This window comes from Electrona antarctica (assembly GCF_951216825.1).
Source record: "Electrona antarctica genome assembly, chromosome: 2".
In the NCBI taxonomy this organism is placed as follows: Eukaryota; Metazoa; Chordata; class Actinopteri; order Myctophiformes; family Myctophidae; genus Electrona; species Electrona antarctica.
Window position 1 is genome coordinate 29,443,516 of NC_136807.1, and position 20,000 is coordinate 29,463,515.

Below are 20,000 nucleotides of genomic sequence, written 5' to 3' on the forward strand. Positions count from 1 at the left end.
TCCTCCTCACATCTTCAGCATCTTTCAGCTGCTCTACTGGGCTCATTTAAAAGGGCCTGAGGCACAGGATGCTTCATTTCTCCATCGGCGATGCTCCCTGCATGTCTTCCTGCTGATTATTGTCCTACATGCTTTGCACAATAATCCAAAATGTTCATCCACAAACCATGCTATTTTGTCAATTCAATTTGAGTGTTTGAATATGTGACTGCATTGGTTGTTGGTACAGAGGAGGAATTGTGTGTGTGTGTGTGTGTGTGTGTGTGTGTGTGTGTGTGTGTGTGTGTGTGTGTGTGTGTGTGTGTGTGTGTGTGTGTGTGTGTGTGTGTGTGTGTGTGTGTGTGTGTGTGTGTGTGTGTGTGTGTGTGTGTGTGTGTGTGTGCGCGCGCGCGTGCGCGTGCATGCGTGCGTAGGCAGAGTAATAGGTAGGAATATAGGATTGGCTCGCCTCATTTGGCTGTCAATCAAACAGCCGGGCACAGAGGGCTAGTTTAGTGAACAAAACAACACAACACAACACACGAAACACAGCACAAGTTAGAAAATTGTGATGGAAGAAACATGGCGAGAAAAGGGAAGAAACTAAGCCCACGACAAAGAAAAGGAAATGCAGTTACAAGGACTGGGAAAGTATTTATCCGTGGGTGAAGCCAGTGCAAGACTCACCAAAACATTGTTGCTCAAAGGGAGGCTTCACGTTACGTTCGAACCAAAACAAGATTCCAACAAAGAAAATGCAATGTGGTTGTACCAAGGCAGCATCCATATTACAGTGCTTGCACCTGCCTGTGTGTAGAGAGTTGTTTTTGAGAGAGTTAAAACAACACCAGTGGTTCAAAAACTCCCAAGTGACAAAACTGCCATTATTTTCAGTTGCAGACTTGCAGTAGTTGGCTTTGTTAGGAGAAGGATGCTTTGATAAAGTAAACATTTCTTTATTGGTTGTAATTCATGTCTTAACAATCAAACCAAGCCTCTTTGTTGGTTGGTTGGTTGGTTGGTTGTATATTGTCCAGTAAATAGTTTTAATTTAAATGCAGTTCTGTTAAGAGTGTGTGTGTGTGAGTGTGTGTCCGCGCGCGCGTGTGCGTGCAGGCGTGTTGTGTTCTCTATTGATTGACATTTTTATTTCACAGTATGCAGAATGGGTACATTTCAATGAAAGCACAAGTCAATACAAAACTGTTACTGTGGATGACACCATGATTAACAATTACACTTGTTTACAACAGGGTCCACCATTTTCAATTCTTTAGAACATTAAGATACGTACAAGTAAACTATATACACTTCTATAAAAACATGAAATCATCATAATCAAAAAGTAAAAATGGAAAAACAAGTACAGTATGGGGAAAAAGGGGGTGGGGGGAAATTGCAGCCGTCCGTAGGTGCTCTTTGAGAGTGGTTTTGAAGGAGTCAAGGGATTCACATGTCTTAATGGCTGTTGGTAAGGCATTCCACATTTTAGTGGCATAGGAGCGAATTAATTGAATCCCTTGTTTTAGCTGAATCTGGGTTTGCTAGTGGTTTGTTGAGCTATCACTAAACACGGGTGAAATTCACCCAAACACCTGCCTGTAGAAAAAATCTGGGATGTGGGCAGAGAAACAAACCTACATCTATGAGTGGGTATTAGATTTTCCCAAGCTTATTTTTCTTTACTTTCTGCCTGATTATCAATCTGCTGCCAGTGGCCTTATGGCTGCATGTATACACTTTCCACGTGGCAGCATCTGATACAGTCCATGGGTGAGGTGACTATGATCTTTGAGGATTTTAATGATGGCATTTATCAGCCCTGCAGTAATGTGCGTGCATGCCTGTGTGTGTTTGGGAGGGGGGGGGGGGGGGGGGGGTGTATTAATCATAGACTAAAGAAATATGGTTTAATGGGATTACTGTACAACCAGGCTTACACTCAGGTGGCTGCTCAGTGGCGTTCGCCTCCCATATTAGTTGTGGTAGTGATGTTTTAAGAGGGGAGAGGCATTTTTCACCAACAGTGTACTTGCCACCTTGGCTCTCCGTGGGAGCTAAGCAGTGTGATGGATTAGGCATGAGGAGTTGTCTGCTGGTTTAATGGCAGGTCCGCGGCAGCCTGAGGAGATGGTTTTAATCATATTTGCCTCCTCATTACCCTCCCGTCTGCTGCCTGAGTGCCGCGCTGGGATATCAATGGTTCTGTAGCCAGAAGGCCCCACCCCGTCACAGGAACGACACACTGCCGAAATAGGCTACTGTATGGTTGTGCTTTGTTGTGAGTCAGATAGAATTCAGCGCAAATACAAAGACCTGATGACGTATTTGAATCCCCGCATCTGTTTCTGGACACTTACAGGATTGTATTTGTCAATGTACCTGAGCTAACTAGGTTGAAGGGGAATCAGGTGCTGCAATGTGAAACTTTTAAAAATAGGTCTCAGTCATCTAACAGTTGTGACGTCACAAATGCCACCAAAGAAGTTGACGAGAAGCAAGACATTTCTGTTGCATCACAAAGGTTACATCTAAAAAGGCAGCAAACATTTATCAGCATAGCAGGGGACGGACTCGTAAGAAATCACCAAGATTTTTGGTGACTAGTTTTTGAATTTTGGCGTGGTGTTAGGTATGGGTATAAGGTTTTCAAAAAGCCTGTGCAAGACTCAAATATTAGATACGTATAGCTGTGGTTGTAAACCAAAATAATTGATAAAAGAGATTTTTTAATGGATTCTGTTACTATTGGGTGTGCTAAATAACATACTAAAATTGTAGGAAAAACTAACAACCAGAAAGGCATCGTTTTCGAGATGGCTTTCACGGTGGCTAAAATGAGATAAAATGCCTAAGATGCCTATAAACTGGGATTTAATATGTAAAAAATCATATTATGCACTTGGTAACTACTTTTTGATGCATGGCATCGCAAACTAATTTAGCTCTTCCCTAGTGGTCGGTTTGCAATGAAACCACTATTAGATATGTCAGTATATGGTTGAAACCCCAAATAATTGATAGAAGAGATTTGTCAATGGATTATGTTACTATTGGGTATGCTAAATAACATACTAAATTCTTACAAAAAACAAACAACTAGAAAGGCATCGTTTTCAAGATGGCGTCCACGATGGCTGCTGGGAGCCTAACCCTAACCCCTAATATCTAAAACCAGAGATTACACACAAAATAACGCCAGGAAAGTGTTCTAAATCTTATAAACGTCATTGATATATATTTTTTGGCAAAAAGGGTGAAGTGTCCCTTTAATGTGTAAAATTAGTTTAGGGAGAACCCCCCATTGGACTCGCTGGTGGTGGCAGTGCAGATTAACCTCCTTCCTTCTCAACGCTAGATTGGGAGAAGGTTGAGTTGGGTAAATCGTCAAGCAAAATGTCATAATCGTGACGGCCCTAGTCAGTTGGCTTTTATCTCCATGGAGACCTGTTGGCTGTTGGGAACCTTGCTGTGTGTGACGACCATCACTCATTCAGCACTGACTCCTCCAGCCTCTTTCACCCGCTACAACTCAGCAAACACAGCTCACGTCAGCTTAAATGTAGGTGGGGAAAGGTGGATTTGCACTGTCAACAGTGCTGTTGATCAAAATGACTAAAGCTGGTAGGATTTTAGAAGATCAAACAGGACTCAAATCTCCTTAAACACTTCCAGTGCACGTCCAGTGTGTTGCACTGTTTGTTTTCTATTCCTCTGTGCTTTTTATTTGTTCACAATCTATCATGCTTTTGTCATCTGACTCTGTCAACTTTGACTGTTCCCATTTCAATCACTGGATTGATTATTGTCTATTGTTTTTTTGTTTAGTTTATTTGCATATGGCTCTAAGAGCATTAATGTTAGCGGTCTCTCATTCCTGCCCCAGCAGCATCGAAGTGAAACCAGCTTAATATTAATACAGTAGTTGCAGTCTGTCTCTTTCATCCACAGTTATTTATTAGGTTTCTGTCAGGTTTCCAGTTCCCCTTACACTCACTTTTGTTAAACTTTTTATGCAGTGCCTCATCCTCCCGGGTTCCTCGACTTTTCTTTTTTTAAGACTCTGCTTGTTGCCATGAGCAATATGAGGGGGGTAATTACAATTCCAGCAACCTCGTTAATTACAATGTTGTAATGGCTTTCAGCTATTATTGAAGTGACTTTCAACAATGCCATTTTAGTTTACTCAACTGCCATTTGCCTAAAAGCTTTGCCTCTCTATAGTTTTTGCACAAGCTGGCACAGTTTAATTTGAGCTTGTGATAACAGGTTTAACACCGTGAATATGATTAATTCCCATAAGACTCTATAACAACAAATATCTTTGTGCTTTTTTGAGGGAGCAGGGATTGGTGCGTCTACACATTTCATTATGTGTGACCTGAATATTATGTGTTCAGGTCATGATGCTGTTTGTTAATATTTAATAAAGCCTCTGGGGATGAAGACATAAAACGATGGGCCAGCCGTCTATCAGAGGACCATTATTGTTTTCTCTATGCCTTGTTCATTTCATTTTTTATCAGTGGTCTGATTAATTCATTTTCTTCTTATATCTGCCTCCCTGTCTCTTGTTCTCTCTCTCACTTGTACGCCCCATGTACACGCACGCACGCACACACGCACCCACGCACGCACGCACGCACGCACGCACGCACGCACGCACGCACGCACGCACGCACGCACGCACGCACGCACACACACTCCATTCTGTAAATGAGCTGTCTGTCTTTCTGTTTGCCAGTCAGTCAGTCAGTCAGTCAGTCAGTCAGTCAGTCAGTCAGTCAGTCAGTCAGTCAGTCAGTCAGTCAGTCAGTCAGTCAGTCTGTCTGTCTGTCTGTCTGTCTGTCTGTCTGTCTGTCTGGCAACAGGTTTTTGTCAAGGATAAGAGCAATGAGCTGTGTCCTGCTGTGACAGGTGTTGGTTCTGTAGAGTGGTGGGTGGGTGGGTGGGGGTCCTATCTCTCCCCTCCGATTGGTGGGATGGCTGCAATGACTGATGGGGAGCCACTCTAATTGAAGGTCACATCCTACTGCCACTGTCACAGGAGGAGGATAAATAATCTTAACTGTTTCTCACTGCTGTAGGGTTAGTGGAGGGAGAGATAGACAGACAGACAGTGTGTGTGTGTGTGTGTGTGTGTGTGTGTGTGTGTGTGCGCGTGTGTGCGTGTGTGCGTGCGTGCGTGCGTGCGTGCGTGCGTGCGTGCGTGCGTGCGTGCGTGCGTGCGTGCGTGCGTGCGTGCGTGCGACTCCCAAGCTGTAGATTAAATATTTTCGCGCTATGAGCTTGTAGATCTGCTATTTTTCAATAGCTAAATTATAACATAATGTTTAAAACACCAAAAGGGGTTCCCGCCCAAAATGGGTTAACTGTGATGCATGTCATTCATCAATTCATGTGAAGCTAATTAAAGCCAATGAAAGTAAACAGAAAGGTACGTAATATGTGTGAGCTTGGACAGCCCAGATTATCTGGAGGCTGAAGGACAGGAGTCTGTCTCATCTCCAAAGCCTCCAGAGACTCTCCAGAGGCTCACATGAGACTTTCCATCTGGTGCTGCGGAGACAGAGCTCTGGACCCAGAGGATGAGATGGAGGCTGCACAGGTGATGTAAGCCCCCACACGGGGCAGAGTGCCCACGGCCAGACAATTCCACTGCCCAGCCTCTAATATCTGATCAGGGACCATCTGCTGAGGATGCCAAACATCCACAGCAATTCCCTGTTTCTCAGGGAATAGAAAACTCATATAGGCTGACTCTGGTTATCATTTTGCAAATAGATTTAATTATAGAACTCCCACGTGACTGATATTGGTATTGACTGTGTGGGCTTTGGGAGAGAATAAAGGTCATACTTTTTGGCGTTCAGCTAACAGGATGAAGATATATTTATACACAGTACAGTATATAGTTTATACTGTGTGTACTGTATGCATACTGTATGCATACAGCTTACATTCTGCACTTTAATAATCTGTAAAAAACTGAAAAAATACTCATGTGCAGCTGTAGTGTTTTGGGCCAGGCCTTGATAACAGTTGGTTAATGGTTTATGTGCCTCACAAGACCGATGTGGCACTTTCTGTTTTCATTTTGCTGCTGTAGTGCAGTAATTAATCCAGCTGAACCCTTTGTGCTCACAAAATAAATGCTTTCCATTTTCATTAATAGACAAGTCATTAGTACATAATGAGAAAGAAGGCTCTGTCCCAGTGCACTAGTGGATGAGCGTTCGCTACACACAGCCTAGCGCGGGCTAATTAAAACCTGAATGTGGTCTATTCCATGCAGTCATACATTTAAAGTAATACCTAATGAATAATTTATTTAGTTTTTCCCCAGTGAAATAAAATAAAAATAAGACATATGCATTGTGTTTGTTTTGCTAAAAGACAGATTTATTTAGAGGTTTATGAAATAAGGGTATATTAATGCTTAGCATGTCATTTTCGAGGGGGTCCTACACACAATGCTACAATGTACTGTATAGCCTATAGGCAAAACAACAACATTTGACAATAAAACAGAAACAACTACAACAACCAAATCAACCTAACAAATAGCAAATATGACAAAAGTAAACAAACAAGAGAGATGTGGCAAGAATAAAGGATGGATCAGCATTATCAATGTCATAAATGTCATGATAGTGTACTGTATATTTAGAGTAATGATAAATAATTTTAACTGTTACATTATAGATATATTGTTATTCATTCATTATAAATTATTGAGTAGTAGGACTTATAACGGAAAATACTTCAAAGTTTCAGGAACAGAAGCAAAACATATGAGTACTTCCTATATAATGTGTGTATGTGTGTGTGTGTGTGTGTGTGTGTGTGTGTGTGTGTGTGTGTGTGTGTGTGTGTGTGTGTGTGTGTGTGCGTGTGTGTGCGTGTGCACGTGTGCGTGCCTGCGCGCGTGCCTGCCTGCATGCATGTATGCGTGCATGTGAATGAACAAGCCTTTCGCTAACATCGTGCAGAAGCTGTCCTCTGTAACCTTGCAGCAGCTACAGTATACACATACTTACTGTACATTAAAGATACAAAAATAATGAACCAAGGACGTGGCAAGAATTGCCAATTTATCTGTCTACAGTTCTTGTCTCTAGCTAGCAGTGAACTTTCATCAGCACTGTAATTTGGAGCTCGCTGGCCAAGGTGGCATTTTCCTGTTTGTGCCAATCACCTGCTGTCAGAGCTAGAATAACAGTGCTACTGACCTTTCTTTTTGGATATGCGGTGAAAAAAGCAACACCCATCTCCGAGTTCCATGACCCAACATAGCAGGTTCACCGTAGCTTGTTACCTGCCCTAACAAGCGTGCCGACTCTGCAAAGCAAATGGCAGAGAGAGCACAAGGAAATACAAGCTACATCTGTCTTCATAAGCTAGGCACTTCTACAAAAGCCACCGCTATGTGAGCAAGAAGGCCTTGATAAGGAATGTAGATGTGCTTCAGCACAGTTGAGAAACCATGACTAAAGCCGAAGCATTGTAGCTAATCATACTCTCCAGTAATACAAATGCTTATCAAAGCAGTAATATTTGTCTCCACCAGGCCGAAGGCATGGGGAGAGAGTATGTTTTGCACTCCGTCCGTGTGTGTGTGTGTGTGTCCGTCCGTCCGTGTGTGTGTGTGTCCGTCCGTCCTTCCGTCCGTCTGTTACCAGCTAATCTCCGGCACCGTTAACCTGGTCGATGCCAAACTTTGCACACACACTCCCTGGATGCCAACGATGAACCTCTGCCCCGCATTTTCCAAAACGGCCTGTTATAGCGCCACCATGAGGCAGCTTTTCACATTTTTTACCTAAAACTGCACCGATCTGCGTGAAACGTTGCATGCACACTCCCTAGAGGCCAAGGACAAACCTTTGACCTGCATTTTCCGCATCTGCCTTTTATAGCGCCACCAGGAGGCCGACTTTTGTAAAACACATTTTTTGATATTACTCCTCCAGATTCTGTCCAAAAATCTCACAAATCGTTACACAGTATCTCTATGGTCATGTGGTCAAGTCGGATCTGTCCGATATTTCATATTCCATCCTAATTGGCTATAATTGGCTTTCACAGTTTGCAAGATTGCCCCGTTTTGAACAAAAGCCTCAAATCATGAACGCAGCATGCAATTTACGTGAAATCTTTCACACATTTTCTTACTAGGCTGAGGAATATATCCCACCCTTTTCACATTGGCCTGTTATAGCGCCACCAACAGGTTGATTTTTGCAAAACACATTTTTGGAACAAAATGCCTCAAGTCATCCAATTGCCATCAAAGGCAAACATGTTTATATTACTCCTAAACATTTTGCCAAACATCTCACACAGTCCTATCCTCCTGGTGGAGACCTGTGCCCAGAAGGGCACCTTTTCTAGTTAGATATAGATTCGGCGGGGATTTACTTCCTCAGGGAGACTTATTAAAGCTCTTTGTGTGAAAACACTATAGGCTGCAATAGACAGTTCCTCCGTCATTGGTTAGACTCACCTCTGATGATCTGTCACACTACAGTCATTTACACCCATGTATGTGGAGGGTCACCATGCACCGCCCAGGGGTCACCAGTCAACCAGCTTTGTGAGTTCATAAATGTGACTGATGGGCTGTCAATGACTATAAATGAGTGTGATTAAGAGAAGACAAGCTAAAGTGTAGGAATTAATCCTAATTACATTAGTGTCGATGTATGAATAGTAGTTTATCATCCAAAGACAGCCGTATTCATGCATCCCCTCGACCCCCCCATCCCATGCCCAGACACACACACACACACACGTATGCACGTGCGTGCGCACACACACACACACACACACACACACACACACACACACACACACACACACACACACACACACACACACACACACACAAGCAGCACATCAGGTTTTCTTTTCCATGCATTGGACAGTGGACACACGCACGCACGCACGCACGCACGCACGCACACAGTTTTTTTCCATGCATTAATTGGACACACATACGCAAATAATTGAATGTACCTTGCAGGCACTCTCACACACCCAGGTGTCACACATGAATGCACACACACTCAAACGATAATATATGGCTTCCATTTGTCTTGAAGAAGTGGTGATTCGCTGGTGATGGTTTCAAACCTCATGGTGACAGGAATAGAATCCAACCCAATTTCTATTCCCAGAGCACACCACTGGGAGGTCACAACTTCAAGAGGTCATTGACAGACTGTTCCCTCCGGAAGTTTACAGTAATTCGATCAAACCGTGACGGTTTGACTCACAATGAGCGATAAGCAAGAGTACACTTGGCTGCTCTGACTCTGCAATGTACCAGCTGTGTTCCACCAATACCACCAGTTCACAGGGATTCAAGTTATCTGTCGTGGCGACAGATTTCCGGCTTGAGGATTCCATATGGGTCATTTATGAGATCAGTGCAGATCCGAATGAGGGGTGAGGGGGTATATGTAGCCATGGCCGCGTGTGAATGACATGACTGAAGTCGTCAAAACGCAGCATATACTTGCTAGTCGATCTCTCCAAACTACCAAGCATCCATCCCCAGCCAAATCATTTCCGCTGCTCAGAATGAATATTGGCACAGTGCCGCCACGAGCCGCTGAATGTAACCCGACAGCGAAGTGTTAGCCTCCTCAGCTATACTTTGTTGCATGCCGGTGTCATGCGCAGTAAATAGCAGATCTGCAAGCTCACAGCGTTTCACAAATGCTATGCGTTGTGAGCTTGTATATCTGCTATTTAAGTATGTTGGACCCTGCCATTCTGACTAGCACAGACGCACTTTGAAGTTATGGAATTTTCTCCATATGGATCATTGCTTGGCAGTGTCCAAAAGATTAAATCAGGAATAATGGAAGTCACTAGAGTTCTAAATCTAAAAGTTCTAAAGAGTTCTACAAAATAAAGTGGATTACACCACATAACAGGTAGGATTTAATTATTTTTTGACAGAAAAAGTTTGTTACTCTCACAAAGGTTGCCCATACAGGTGTGGTGTGCCAGTGCAAAAATGTCAGGGCAGTGTTTCATTTGGTCCCAATTAAAGCCCATTAGGATGAAGTAAGTAATTACCGGCCAGTATCTATTTTAAGCATTCTCAGTAAAATATTTGAAAGAGTTACAGTATTCACGACCAGATTTCAAATGATGTAAATCATTTTTAATTTTTGTATGACTTACAGTCGGGTTTTAGACAGGCAGACATGATAAAAAAGGAAGTTGACAAAGGCAAGTACTGTGGGATGGTCATGCTGGACCTTCAGAAGGCCTTCGACACAGTCAATCACAAGATATTACTATATAAATTAAAGGCGATAGGTTTCAAAAGTGAGGCTCTGTCTTTCATAGAGTCTTACCTTTTCAAATGGTCGAAACAGGTGGGTTGCTCTCGGAGCCTAAAAGACTCACATGTGGAGTTCCGCAAGGAAGTATAATAGGGCCTTTATTATTTTTGTTGTATATTAACGACATGGATGCAGCCTGTTCATGTCCTTTATTTTTGTATGCAGATGATTCTGCTTTACTGGTGACAGGTGAGTGCCTAGAATCAGTTAGCCGCTATAGAAAACGAGCTAAAAAAAGTCAACAGCTGGTTAAGTGAAAACAAGTTATCCTTGCATTTGGGTAAATCTGAATGTATTGTTTTTGCTTCCAAGCACAACTTAAGAGAGGTAACCAACTTTTCAGTCTTTTCTCTCCAGGAGAAAAAATCTGTTGCATATTTAGGTTGCACACTAGATCAGAACATGTCTAGTGAACTGATGGCCCACTCAGTTATTGGCAAGATCCACACAAGGACTAAGTTCCTAGCTAGGATTGCCAAATTTCTAGATAGAACCACTATGAGGACACTGGCCTCAGCATTAGTACAATGTCTCTTTGATTACATCTGCCTAACCTGGTACAGCGGCTTATCTAAAAATACCAAAGTACCAAACTACAGACATCACAAAATAAACTAATGAGGGTAGTCCTTTATCTCTCCCCAAGAACACACATTGGCGCTAACCATTTTAGAGAATTAAATTGGCTCCCAGTGGAATACAACAACTGAGACTCATTATGGTCTATAAAACTTTAAAAGAACAATGCCCAAAATATTTTAAAGGTTACTTCCCGTATGTTAACCAGTTCCATAGTTTGAACACAAGGGCGCTAGTGTAGCTCATCTTAAACCACCAAACCTAAAACATAAAGTAGGTAGAAGCTTTAAATATACAGGGGTGGAGGATTGGAACAAAATCCCAAAGGAAATTAAATTTGCCCAGTCTTTGAACATTTAAAAAAAATATGTTGACAAAGTGGCTGATAGGCAAGTTAATATAGTGCTGTATTTATCTATTTATATCTATTTATTGTCTTTTGTTTACTGATCTATGATGGCCTGTTGTAAATGGCATTAGTATTGTGATGTTAGTACACACATGTTCTTCTTATCAAATCAAATCAAAACATCTCCATTTATTCTTTACTGTCCTGTCAATGGTAGTCACGTCCGACCCTTCTTTCACTACAATTTACAATTGCAAGCAGTGCAGTTTCCGTGGAGTGGGCCGGTTTGAATCCTGACTGGTTGGGATCCAGCAGGTTGTTCTGTGAGAGATGGAGAGAAAGCTGATTCACTACCAATGCCTCTGTGTTATTAGTGTTATGTAGAGAAAAACCTACATTGGAAAAAACGCTGCTAAAAATAAAATAAAAAGGCAGCAGTGTGCATCCTGCCTTGAAGCTCATACTGACCTGATGAAAGTACAACCTTGAACCTTGAACCTGTGAGGATCGAAACCTTGCATTATTAATAAAGTAATCCTTTACTTGGAAGATGGTGTGCGAGCTCTACCTCTTTTAATATACGTTTTTTTTTGCCTAGCACCCACTGTTGCTGTGTGTGCAATTAGGTAATCTTTTTTTTTTTTTTAATACATTTTTATTTCATTTTTAGATGAAAGGCACAGGTACAGGCATACAAAAAAAATGCACATACATAATTCAAATTATTGAGCTTGCCCCTTGCCTCATTTAAAAAAAATCCTTGACAAAAAAAAGAGAAAAATATAGTAATGATTATAACAATTAAATACAACATAAAAACTCGATTCTTTTTTAATTAACAACAAATTGTAATAATAATGCAATTAGGTATGCTTTGAAGCATAGAAGCTTTGCCACAAGGGGGTAAGGTGAATAAAATGTAGGCCATCACACAGTTTATGCCATTTGACAGTTGTGTCCTCATTTCCCTTTATGTTGGCACTCCAAGTAATGGCTTGAAATAATACAAATAATAACACGTCATTAGACTCAATTTAAATGGGCAATAGAGATTGTAGACATCAACATTAATACACAAGTCCATTGCACAGTTGTTTATTTAGGGAATCAATTCATGGTTGGGTTATATTCATAAGAAACTTCTTGTTTAACTCTATGAAAAATATATCCGCTCAGTGAAACTATACCACTTTTTGGAGAAGGGTGATCAAATTAAACTGAAGAGAAGCAAAGGTCAAACAGTTGAAAGAATGTTATGATCTCTGCTTTGCTCATTTGTCCTGAAGCTGTACTTTAGGATCATCCTTTCTTGGGTAGCTTTAGCTTGTCTTGCATCAGCCTCTGCCACTGGGCCACCTGTATAGGTAAATTGTTTTGATTTACATATTAAGCAAACCCACAGGATGTTAGGGGACACGTGACCATAGAAAAACGCCATACAAATTCACATTAGCAATAGCTTCCAAATCTAAGCCATTGTTGTTAGCGAAGATGAAACCCATGAAATGCAGAAATCATTGCCTGAGAAAACTACAGTGCTGTCTTCCTCCCCTAACAACAACAGTATGTGAGTTTCTATTCACTTCACTTCACTTCACTTCACTTCCATTCAGTTTTTGTTTCAGGATGCTGTCTTTTGTCTTGCCCTGTTGAATGGGGGCAATCTGCCATCCTCAAAAGACCACATGAGTATGTGGGCAACTGGGCGGGGTGCTGAACGTGGCAAAGTTGATATTTTTTTCCTGCAGGATTGAGATGAGAGAAGCCCCTGGTTGTGTGCAATGCCCCATGTTCCCTCCTTGTAAATCACTACCAGGGACTGTCGTATCTCCTGCATTTTATTTACTGCTTGCTGGACAACAGCTTTGCAGCTCCTAACTCTCTCTCTCTCTCTCTCTCTCTCTCTCTCTCTCCCCAGATAACACAGTATCATCACAAAAAGGTAAGATACAATACACAATCAAGCATGCACCTGAGTCTAGTCCTCCCTGCCAACACAGTGTGTGTGTGTGTGTGTGTGTGTGTGTGTGTGTGTGTGTGTGTGTGTGTGTGTGTGTGTGTGTGTGTGTCTGTGTGTGTGTGAGTGCGTGTGTGCGTGCGTGCGTGCGTGCGTGCGTGCGTGCGTGCGTGCGTGCGTGCGTGCGTGCGTGCGTGCGTGCGTGCGTGTACATGCGAGCTGAGATCAAATGCATTTTGTGGTTTTGATTGATATCTTAAATTTAGTCATTCAGCGTTGGTGTTACGGAACAATCTTTTTGATTACAATGTCACGCAGTCACACATACTGAAGCCTAGAGATGGAATGAATCCTGCAATTGGGTGATTATAGGCAGTCTGCATTCGTCTTTTGTTTTCTGTAGACTATGCTCACACCAATCAGTCCTTCTGTTTGTTTGTTAATGCGAGGTTGGAAGAGTTTGTTTTGCATATAGTAGGCCTTTGGGAAGATGTAGCCGGCAGAGATGTATGTATGCCCATGTGCTGTTTACAGGGATGTATGAGCAAGTTGTTTTGATCATGGGGCCAGACAGCCTGACCGCACACTCTGGGGGTCTTGTACTGTTCCCTGTGGCAGTATGCAGGTTTAGGATGCACTGTTCCCTGTGGTCTTGTACTGTTCCCTGTGGCAGTATGCAGGTGTAGGATGCACTGTTCCCTGTGGTCTTGAACTGTTCCCTGTGGCAGTATGCAGGTGTAGGATGCACTGTTCCCTGTGGTCTTGTACTGTTCCCTGTGGCAGTATGCAGGTGTAGGATGCACTGTTCCCTGTGGTCTTGAACTGTTCCCTGTGGCAGTATGCAGGTGTAGGATGCACTGTTCCCTGTGGTCTTGTACTGTTCCCTGTGGCAGTATGCAGGTGTAGGATGCACTGTTCCCTGTGGTCTTGTACTGTTCCCTGTGGCAGTATGCAGGTGTAGGATGCACTGTTCCCTGTGGTCTTGTACTGTTCCCTGTGGCAGTATGCAGGTGTAGGATGCACTGTTCCCTGTGGTCTTGTACTGTTCCCTGTGGCAGTATGCAGGTGTAGGATGCACTGTTCCCTGTGGTCTTGTACTGTTCCCTGTGGCAGTATGCAGGTGTAGGATGCACTGTTCCCTGTGGTCTTGTACTGTTCCCTGTGGCAGTATGCAGGTGTAGGATGCACTGAGCCGCTTACAACCTCTTTAAAGGTGTAGTGAAATGAAAACAAAAATCACACTTTTAGACCATATCCGTGCTCATCATATGGGCATACCTGGGATTTTATTTGTGTATTTTTATATCAAAAGTCCATAAAAATTACATTTGAATTACTTCCTTAAAACGAAAACGTACTGTGTGATAATGTGTAGAGCTACACATCAATAAAAGCCCCTCCTACGTCTCACCAGGTCCACTCCTGCTCTCACCAGGCCCAGCACCAGACACTTCATTCAGGAGTGGTTGGCAATGGTTCCGCAGACTCCAGTAGTGTTATTGCAAAGTGTGAGCAGACTATTGGAGAATCCCCTGATGAGTTTCTATTTGCTAAACTCTCTTTGATACCCTGCTGCTTATCATACGAGAACATAATATTGAGGTTCCCAGTTCGATCCCAGGCTCCCCCAGAGCTAGTGTCGAGGTGTCCTTGAGCAAGACACTGAACCCCTAATTGCTCTGCATGGTTTCCTCCGCCATCGTTGTATGAATGTGAATGTCTATGAATGTCTAATCTATGTAAAGCGCTTAGGATAAAAGCGCTATATAAATGCACCATTTACCATTTCCCAATATGTAATTAATATAATATTGTAAATTGTAGCTCACACTCACACATACAGGAACACACAAAAGGCACGTGTGCACGTGTGCACGCACGCACGCACGCACGCACGCACGCACGCACGCACGCACGAATGCACGCACGCACGCACGCACGCACGCACACACACACACACACACACATGGATAAGCCGAGCGTTGCACACGTCATGGCGAGGCCCATATACGTGATGACTATGCAGCGTGCTGTGCTGTCAGACGGGGTCTATAAAGGTAAGTGATGTGGACTGCCTGCGTCTCTCGGGCTGATGAATGTGGACGGCGAGCAGAGGCTGGCGTGGCGTTCATCATCTCTCTAGAACTGCTCTCCCTTATGGTTCTGAAGGAGAGGGAGATAAATAAGACCATGCCACAGTCTGTGAATGCATGCACGCGCGCACACACACGAACATGAATGCATGCATGCACAAAACACATTTTGTGTGTGTGTGTGTGTGTGTGTGTGTGTGTGTGTGTGTGTGTGCACGCGTGCCTCTTCTGTAAAAGAGGAAAACGATATGCCGTTTTTCTGGACCCAAAAAATGATTAAATGAAGAAAAAGTGGAAAGTCCGCACACAATATAATTCTGCTCCCCGTCTTTTTTATTTCAACCTACAATAACAACGTTTCGCCCCTCCAGGCTTTTCTCAACTTCTCAAGAACTTGAGTGCGGACATTCCACTTTTTCTTCATTGAGTGTCTCTCTTCCTCATGCTTGTCAGATATGTTCCTTGTACGCTGTTAACCAATTCATGATGACCAGATACAGAGAAACACAACTTGACAAGCACTGTCCCACACACGAACATACACGACGCATGCACATGGACACGCACGCACGCACGCACGCACGCACGCACGCACGCACGCACGCACGCACGCACGCACGCACGCACGCACGCACGCACGCACAGACACACACACACACACACACACACACACACACACACACACACACACACACACACACACACACACACACACACACACACACACACACACACAGAGAAACAGGATTCATACACGTTATCCTCTGCTCAAGGCTCCATGTACCAATGGTGTTGGCACACCTTTAAAGTCAGCTATAACTCACTGTGTATAAATGAGCACAGCCAGCCATCCTTCTCCATTATTCACTGTGTGTGTGTGCGTGTGTGCGTGCGTGCGTGCGTGATGGTTTGTGTGCTTTGGCAATGTCAACTACCCACAAAATCGATCCTTCAAGAGCCCACTTGACAGTGGGAGGTTTCTGTAAAATGTCAAATGAATTCACAGGTCGAGTACAAGCACTGTCTTTGAGAGATTCTGCACATATTTAAGTACTCGAGTGGTTGAATAACCTTTGCCGTTTCTGTCATGATGAATATTGGATCTCATTATAATCCAACATTAAAGTGGCTTTTTATTGCTGTTTTTGAAAAATATATTTGTTATTGGAGAGACTCGGAGTAGAGTCGCTGCTTCTTCGCCTGGAAAGGAGTCAGCTTAGGTGGTTCGGGCATCTGGTTAGGATGCCTCTCGGGCGTCTCCCTAGGTCCCACTGGGAGGAGACCCCGGCACCTAGGCGCAGTTGGAAGAAACATATCGACTCACTGCAGGCCTTGGAATGTCTCGGGATCCCCCAGGAGGAAGTTACATGTACTAATGTAGCTCTGGAGAGGGAAGTCTGGACCTCTCTGGTGGAGCTGTTGCCCCCGCGACCCGACTACGGATAAGCGGTTGAAGATGGATGGATGGTCCTTAAACGTGTTGCGTGCAAAACACTGGCCAATTGTTTTCTGTCTGTGTTCTGAAGGTTTTTAGCTGCAATGATGAACGACATGTTCTAGCTACAGGAGGTGCTGTTGAGGGGCTTTTCAGTGAAGGCATTTATTCTATTTGGAATCTTTTGCAAAACTATCTTTACCCAAATACGTTAATGTGCCTTATTACTATATGAAAACCTTTCACCTTAAATTTTTGGTGCAAAAGTATCACAAATGGTATGAAGCCTTTGCTACAGGATTAAGTGTGTGTGCCCGCCTAGTGTACGTAAATCCGGTAATTTCCACATACTGTACAAACACAGAGACCGCTTTGCGTTTCTGTCACTGCGCTAAAGGGGAACGTCTACCAGAAAACTGGATGTTCTTTTGAAAGCTATTAACGTCTGTGATTGGCCAGTAGTGCTCCCCAAAACTGGCATTGCGTTCGGAGCAAATTAACCAGCACATTCAATACACATTTTCTTAAATTCCCAGAAATGACAATAAATTAAAGCGTTCAAATGTCTTTCTTTTTTTCTATCTTTCTTTTTTCCTTCTTTCTTTCTTACATCTGAGAACTCCCCAAACCATCCCCCATCAGTCACCTCAAAGACCACTATATTGACCCACTGCCCCTCCTAAACCCCAAGTCTGTTCCCACAAAGCTAAATGAAGTATATTTATGGCACTTGTGCAGGAGAAACAGTCTCCAGTAGACATTCCTCTAATTTAATTTTCAAAATGCCAGCGATAAATATATCAAATCGCTGAATCGGATCAGGGTTTCACATAGTCCCATCTGTCATGGCCCATCCCCCAGGGCCTGTGGGCGTACTTTAACCAGCCAAAAGCCATTGCTGGCACCATACACTGATAGAGGAGAGAGAGAGAGAGAGAGAGAGAGAGAGAGAGATAGTATGAAGAAAGTGTAAGAGAGGTGGGAGGGAGCTGAGTAGAGAAGGTGGACTGGAGCGTAGAAAAGCAGATGGACGCGAGGAAAATAAATATGCAGGGAACAAAGAGGGGTGTGCATATCTTTGCGTGCTTAAATGAACGTGTGGCAGCATAAATTACTAGTGTGTGAGAGCGGGTGCATGTGCATGCGCTAAGGTCAATGCTAATTCTTCAACACACATCAGCCTGGCGAGGGAACGCTGGTTAAGCACTGTGGCTGTCAATGGGCCAGCGTGATAATTGATTAATCACAACACAAGTTAATTGATTGTGTTGCTCATGGCAATAAATGCTGTGTAAAGCCTCTTCAGTTCAAACAGCACTTTGAGCTTCGTCCCTTCCTGTGCCTCTGAAAGCTGCAGGTTCACACGCTCTGTCCCCTTATCCCTCTCTTTATTCCTCACTTCCTCACCTTGCATTGGACATTTTCAGCACCCTCTCTAAACTCCTGTGTGTCTGCCTGTCCTTTTGTTTCACCTCTCTTGCAGTCTTTCCTTTGTCTCTGCATGTATTATCTCTACGTCTGTGTGCAGGCTAAGCCTGGCGTGAGTCGGGGTGAAGCAGCTTAGCACTAACAGGGCTAATGAAGTCAGACCCAGTGTCGCTCCGAAGAGAATCAATGGTGCTGCTCAGTGGAACCTGACAGTGTTTAATGATTAGATGAAACATTCAGACCCCCGCTATGAGGATACATGCATATATGATACAGTATGTGATTACATCCAGTGCATGCATATACTGTACACACATACTGTATGCATGCGCACGCACACGTACGTACACAAGAGTCAAACTTTGTACAGAACACCTCTCAGCCTTGATTGATGACTCAAACATGACATCAAGGGTATGCACAGCAAAGAGATTGGAAGCAAAACTAATGACAGATAGATTTAGAGAGCGAGCAATCTGGCTATTGATCCCCGCTATGCAGGAAGGTGGAAAGAGAAAAAAGTGCAGGCTTCATGAGAGAGATTTATCCCTCGCATTGATGAGCAGATTGTAAACAACTCCAAACATTCCATTCAAGAGACATGCTGTGATGATCGATGCTTGCTTCTCGTTTTCAGCTTGAAAAGCATGATGGAAGATTACTCACTTAGGCCAACATCTTAAAACTTTTTTGAACATTGCAACATGTATCTCTGATCAGTTCAAACTCTTCTCATAGGCCTATTAAGTTATCCTTCTCTGTGCCCACAGACAGCTCGCTGCATGTGTGCAGTGGAGAGTGCATTCGAGTGCAGGGAAGTGTGTACAGTATAGTGTCCCACTGGCTCCTAACCCTCTTGTGGAAATACCTGTTTAGGTCTTGGTGAATCCAAAAACACAGCACTTAATTGAAATGCGTGCGCACTTCTGCCAGTGTGTGGCCACTGCTCCAAGTCTCACATACCAGTCTTATAGACTGCTATGTAAAAGCAGCATCTCCTCTCATTGGCCCTACCCTCCACCCCCACTGCAGCTGTAATAGCTGAGATTGTATAGTGTATATGAACACGGCTAGGATCCTTCACTACTATGTGTGGCTCGTGCTTCACCGGATCACTGCGGTGCAGGGGGCACATTTTTGACCTATTCAGGTGCATGTTCCACATGAGAGGGGTCATCGTGGACCCCATCCTACTAATGACACCCAGATTCAGTTAATAGGGTCCAGCTCAGGTTTTAAATGCCAACATCTCCATGCTTGCTGTGGACCCCACACACAGCCTGCTTAATTAAAATCTCTGTCACGGAGCTTGAGAGAAGGCGGTTGTGTCAAGTGCCATCACCTGTACACGAAGCAATAAGTAGAAATGTTGCCTGCAACAAGCTCAGCCATGAAAGGCTCTCCATCATCGCACACAAGAGACTGATAACGTTTTTCTGTTAGCCAGAATAAACCTTGCAACTAGAGCTATTGAGTGCAGACATAGAGATAAAGACACTGCCGCACAAATAGGCCCCACGTCTCTGAATTATTAAAGATGGATGGATAGTGAAATGTTTCTCTGACCGAGACAGAGGTTAGACAAAACATTTAATAAGGAAACTCGAACAATGAAAACAGTCTCCGCTGGCAATTGGATGGGACATCTTGGAAATATATTTTCTGGGTTTTCTGGGATTCACTTAATTTTAGAGGTTGTTAGACTTGTCAGGCCTGCTAACTACAAGATACTATGAACATTCAAATGAGGGTGTTTGTTATATTACTGTAGTTGCAAATCCCGAGAAGCGTGGCTGTTCCTCATGTTTGTTCGATGCCA

The 20,000-nt window shown here is 43.4% G+C and overlaps 1 protein-coding gene across 1 annotated transcript in view; it reads left to right on the top strand.

Annotated features, from left to right (window-relative positions):
- The window catches only part of LOC306932800 (cadherin-4-like), a gene marked incomplete at its 5' end in the record, with an annotated part of 241,182 nt that overhangs the window by 89,375 nt on the left and 131,807 nt on the right, over positions 1 to 20,000 (top strand). Inside the window, one exon of the mRNA XM_079514730.1 lies at positions 13,187 to 13,210. Coding sequence (XP_079370856.1) covers positions 13,187 to 13,210 — 24 coding nt within the window. The remainder of the gene's footprint in view (positions 1 to 13,186; positions 13,211 to 20,000) is intronic.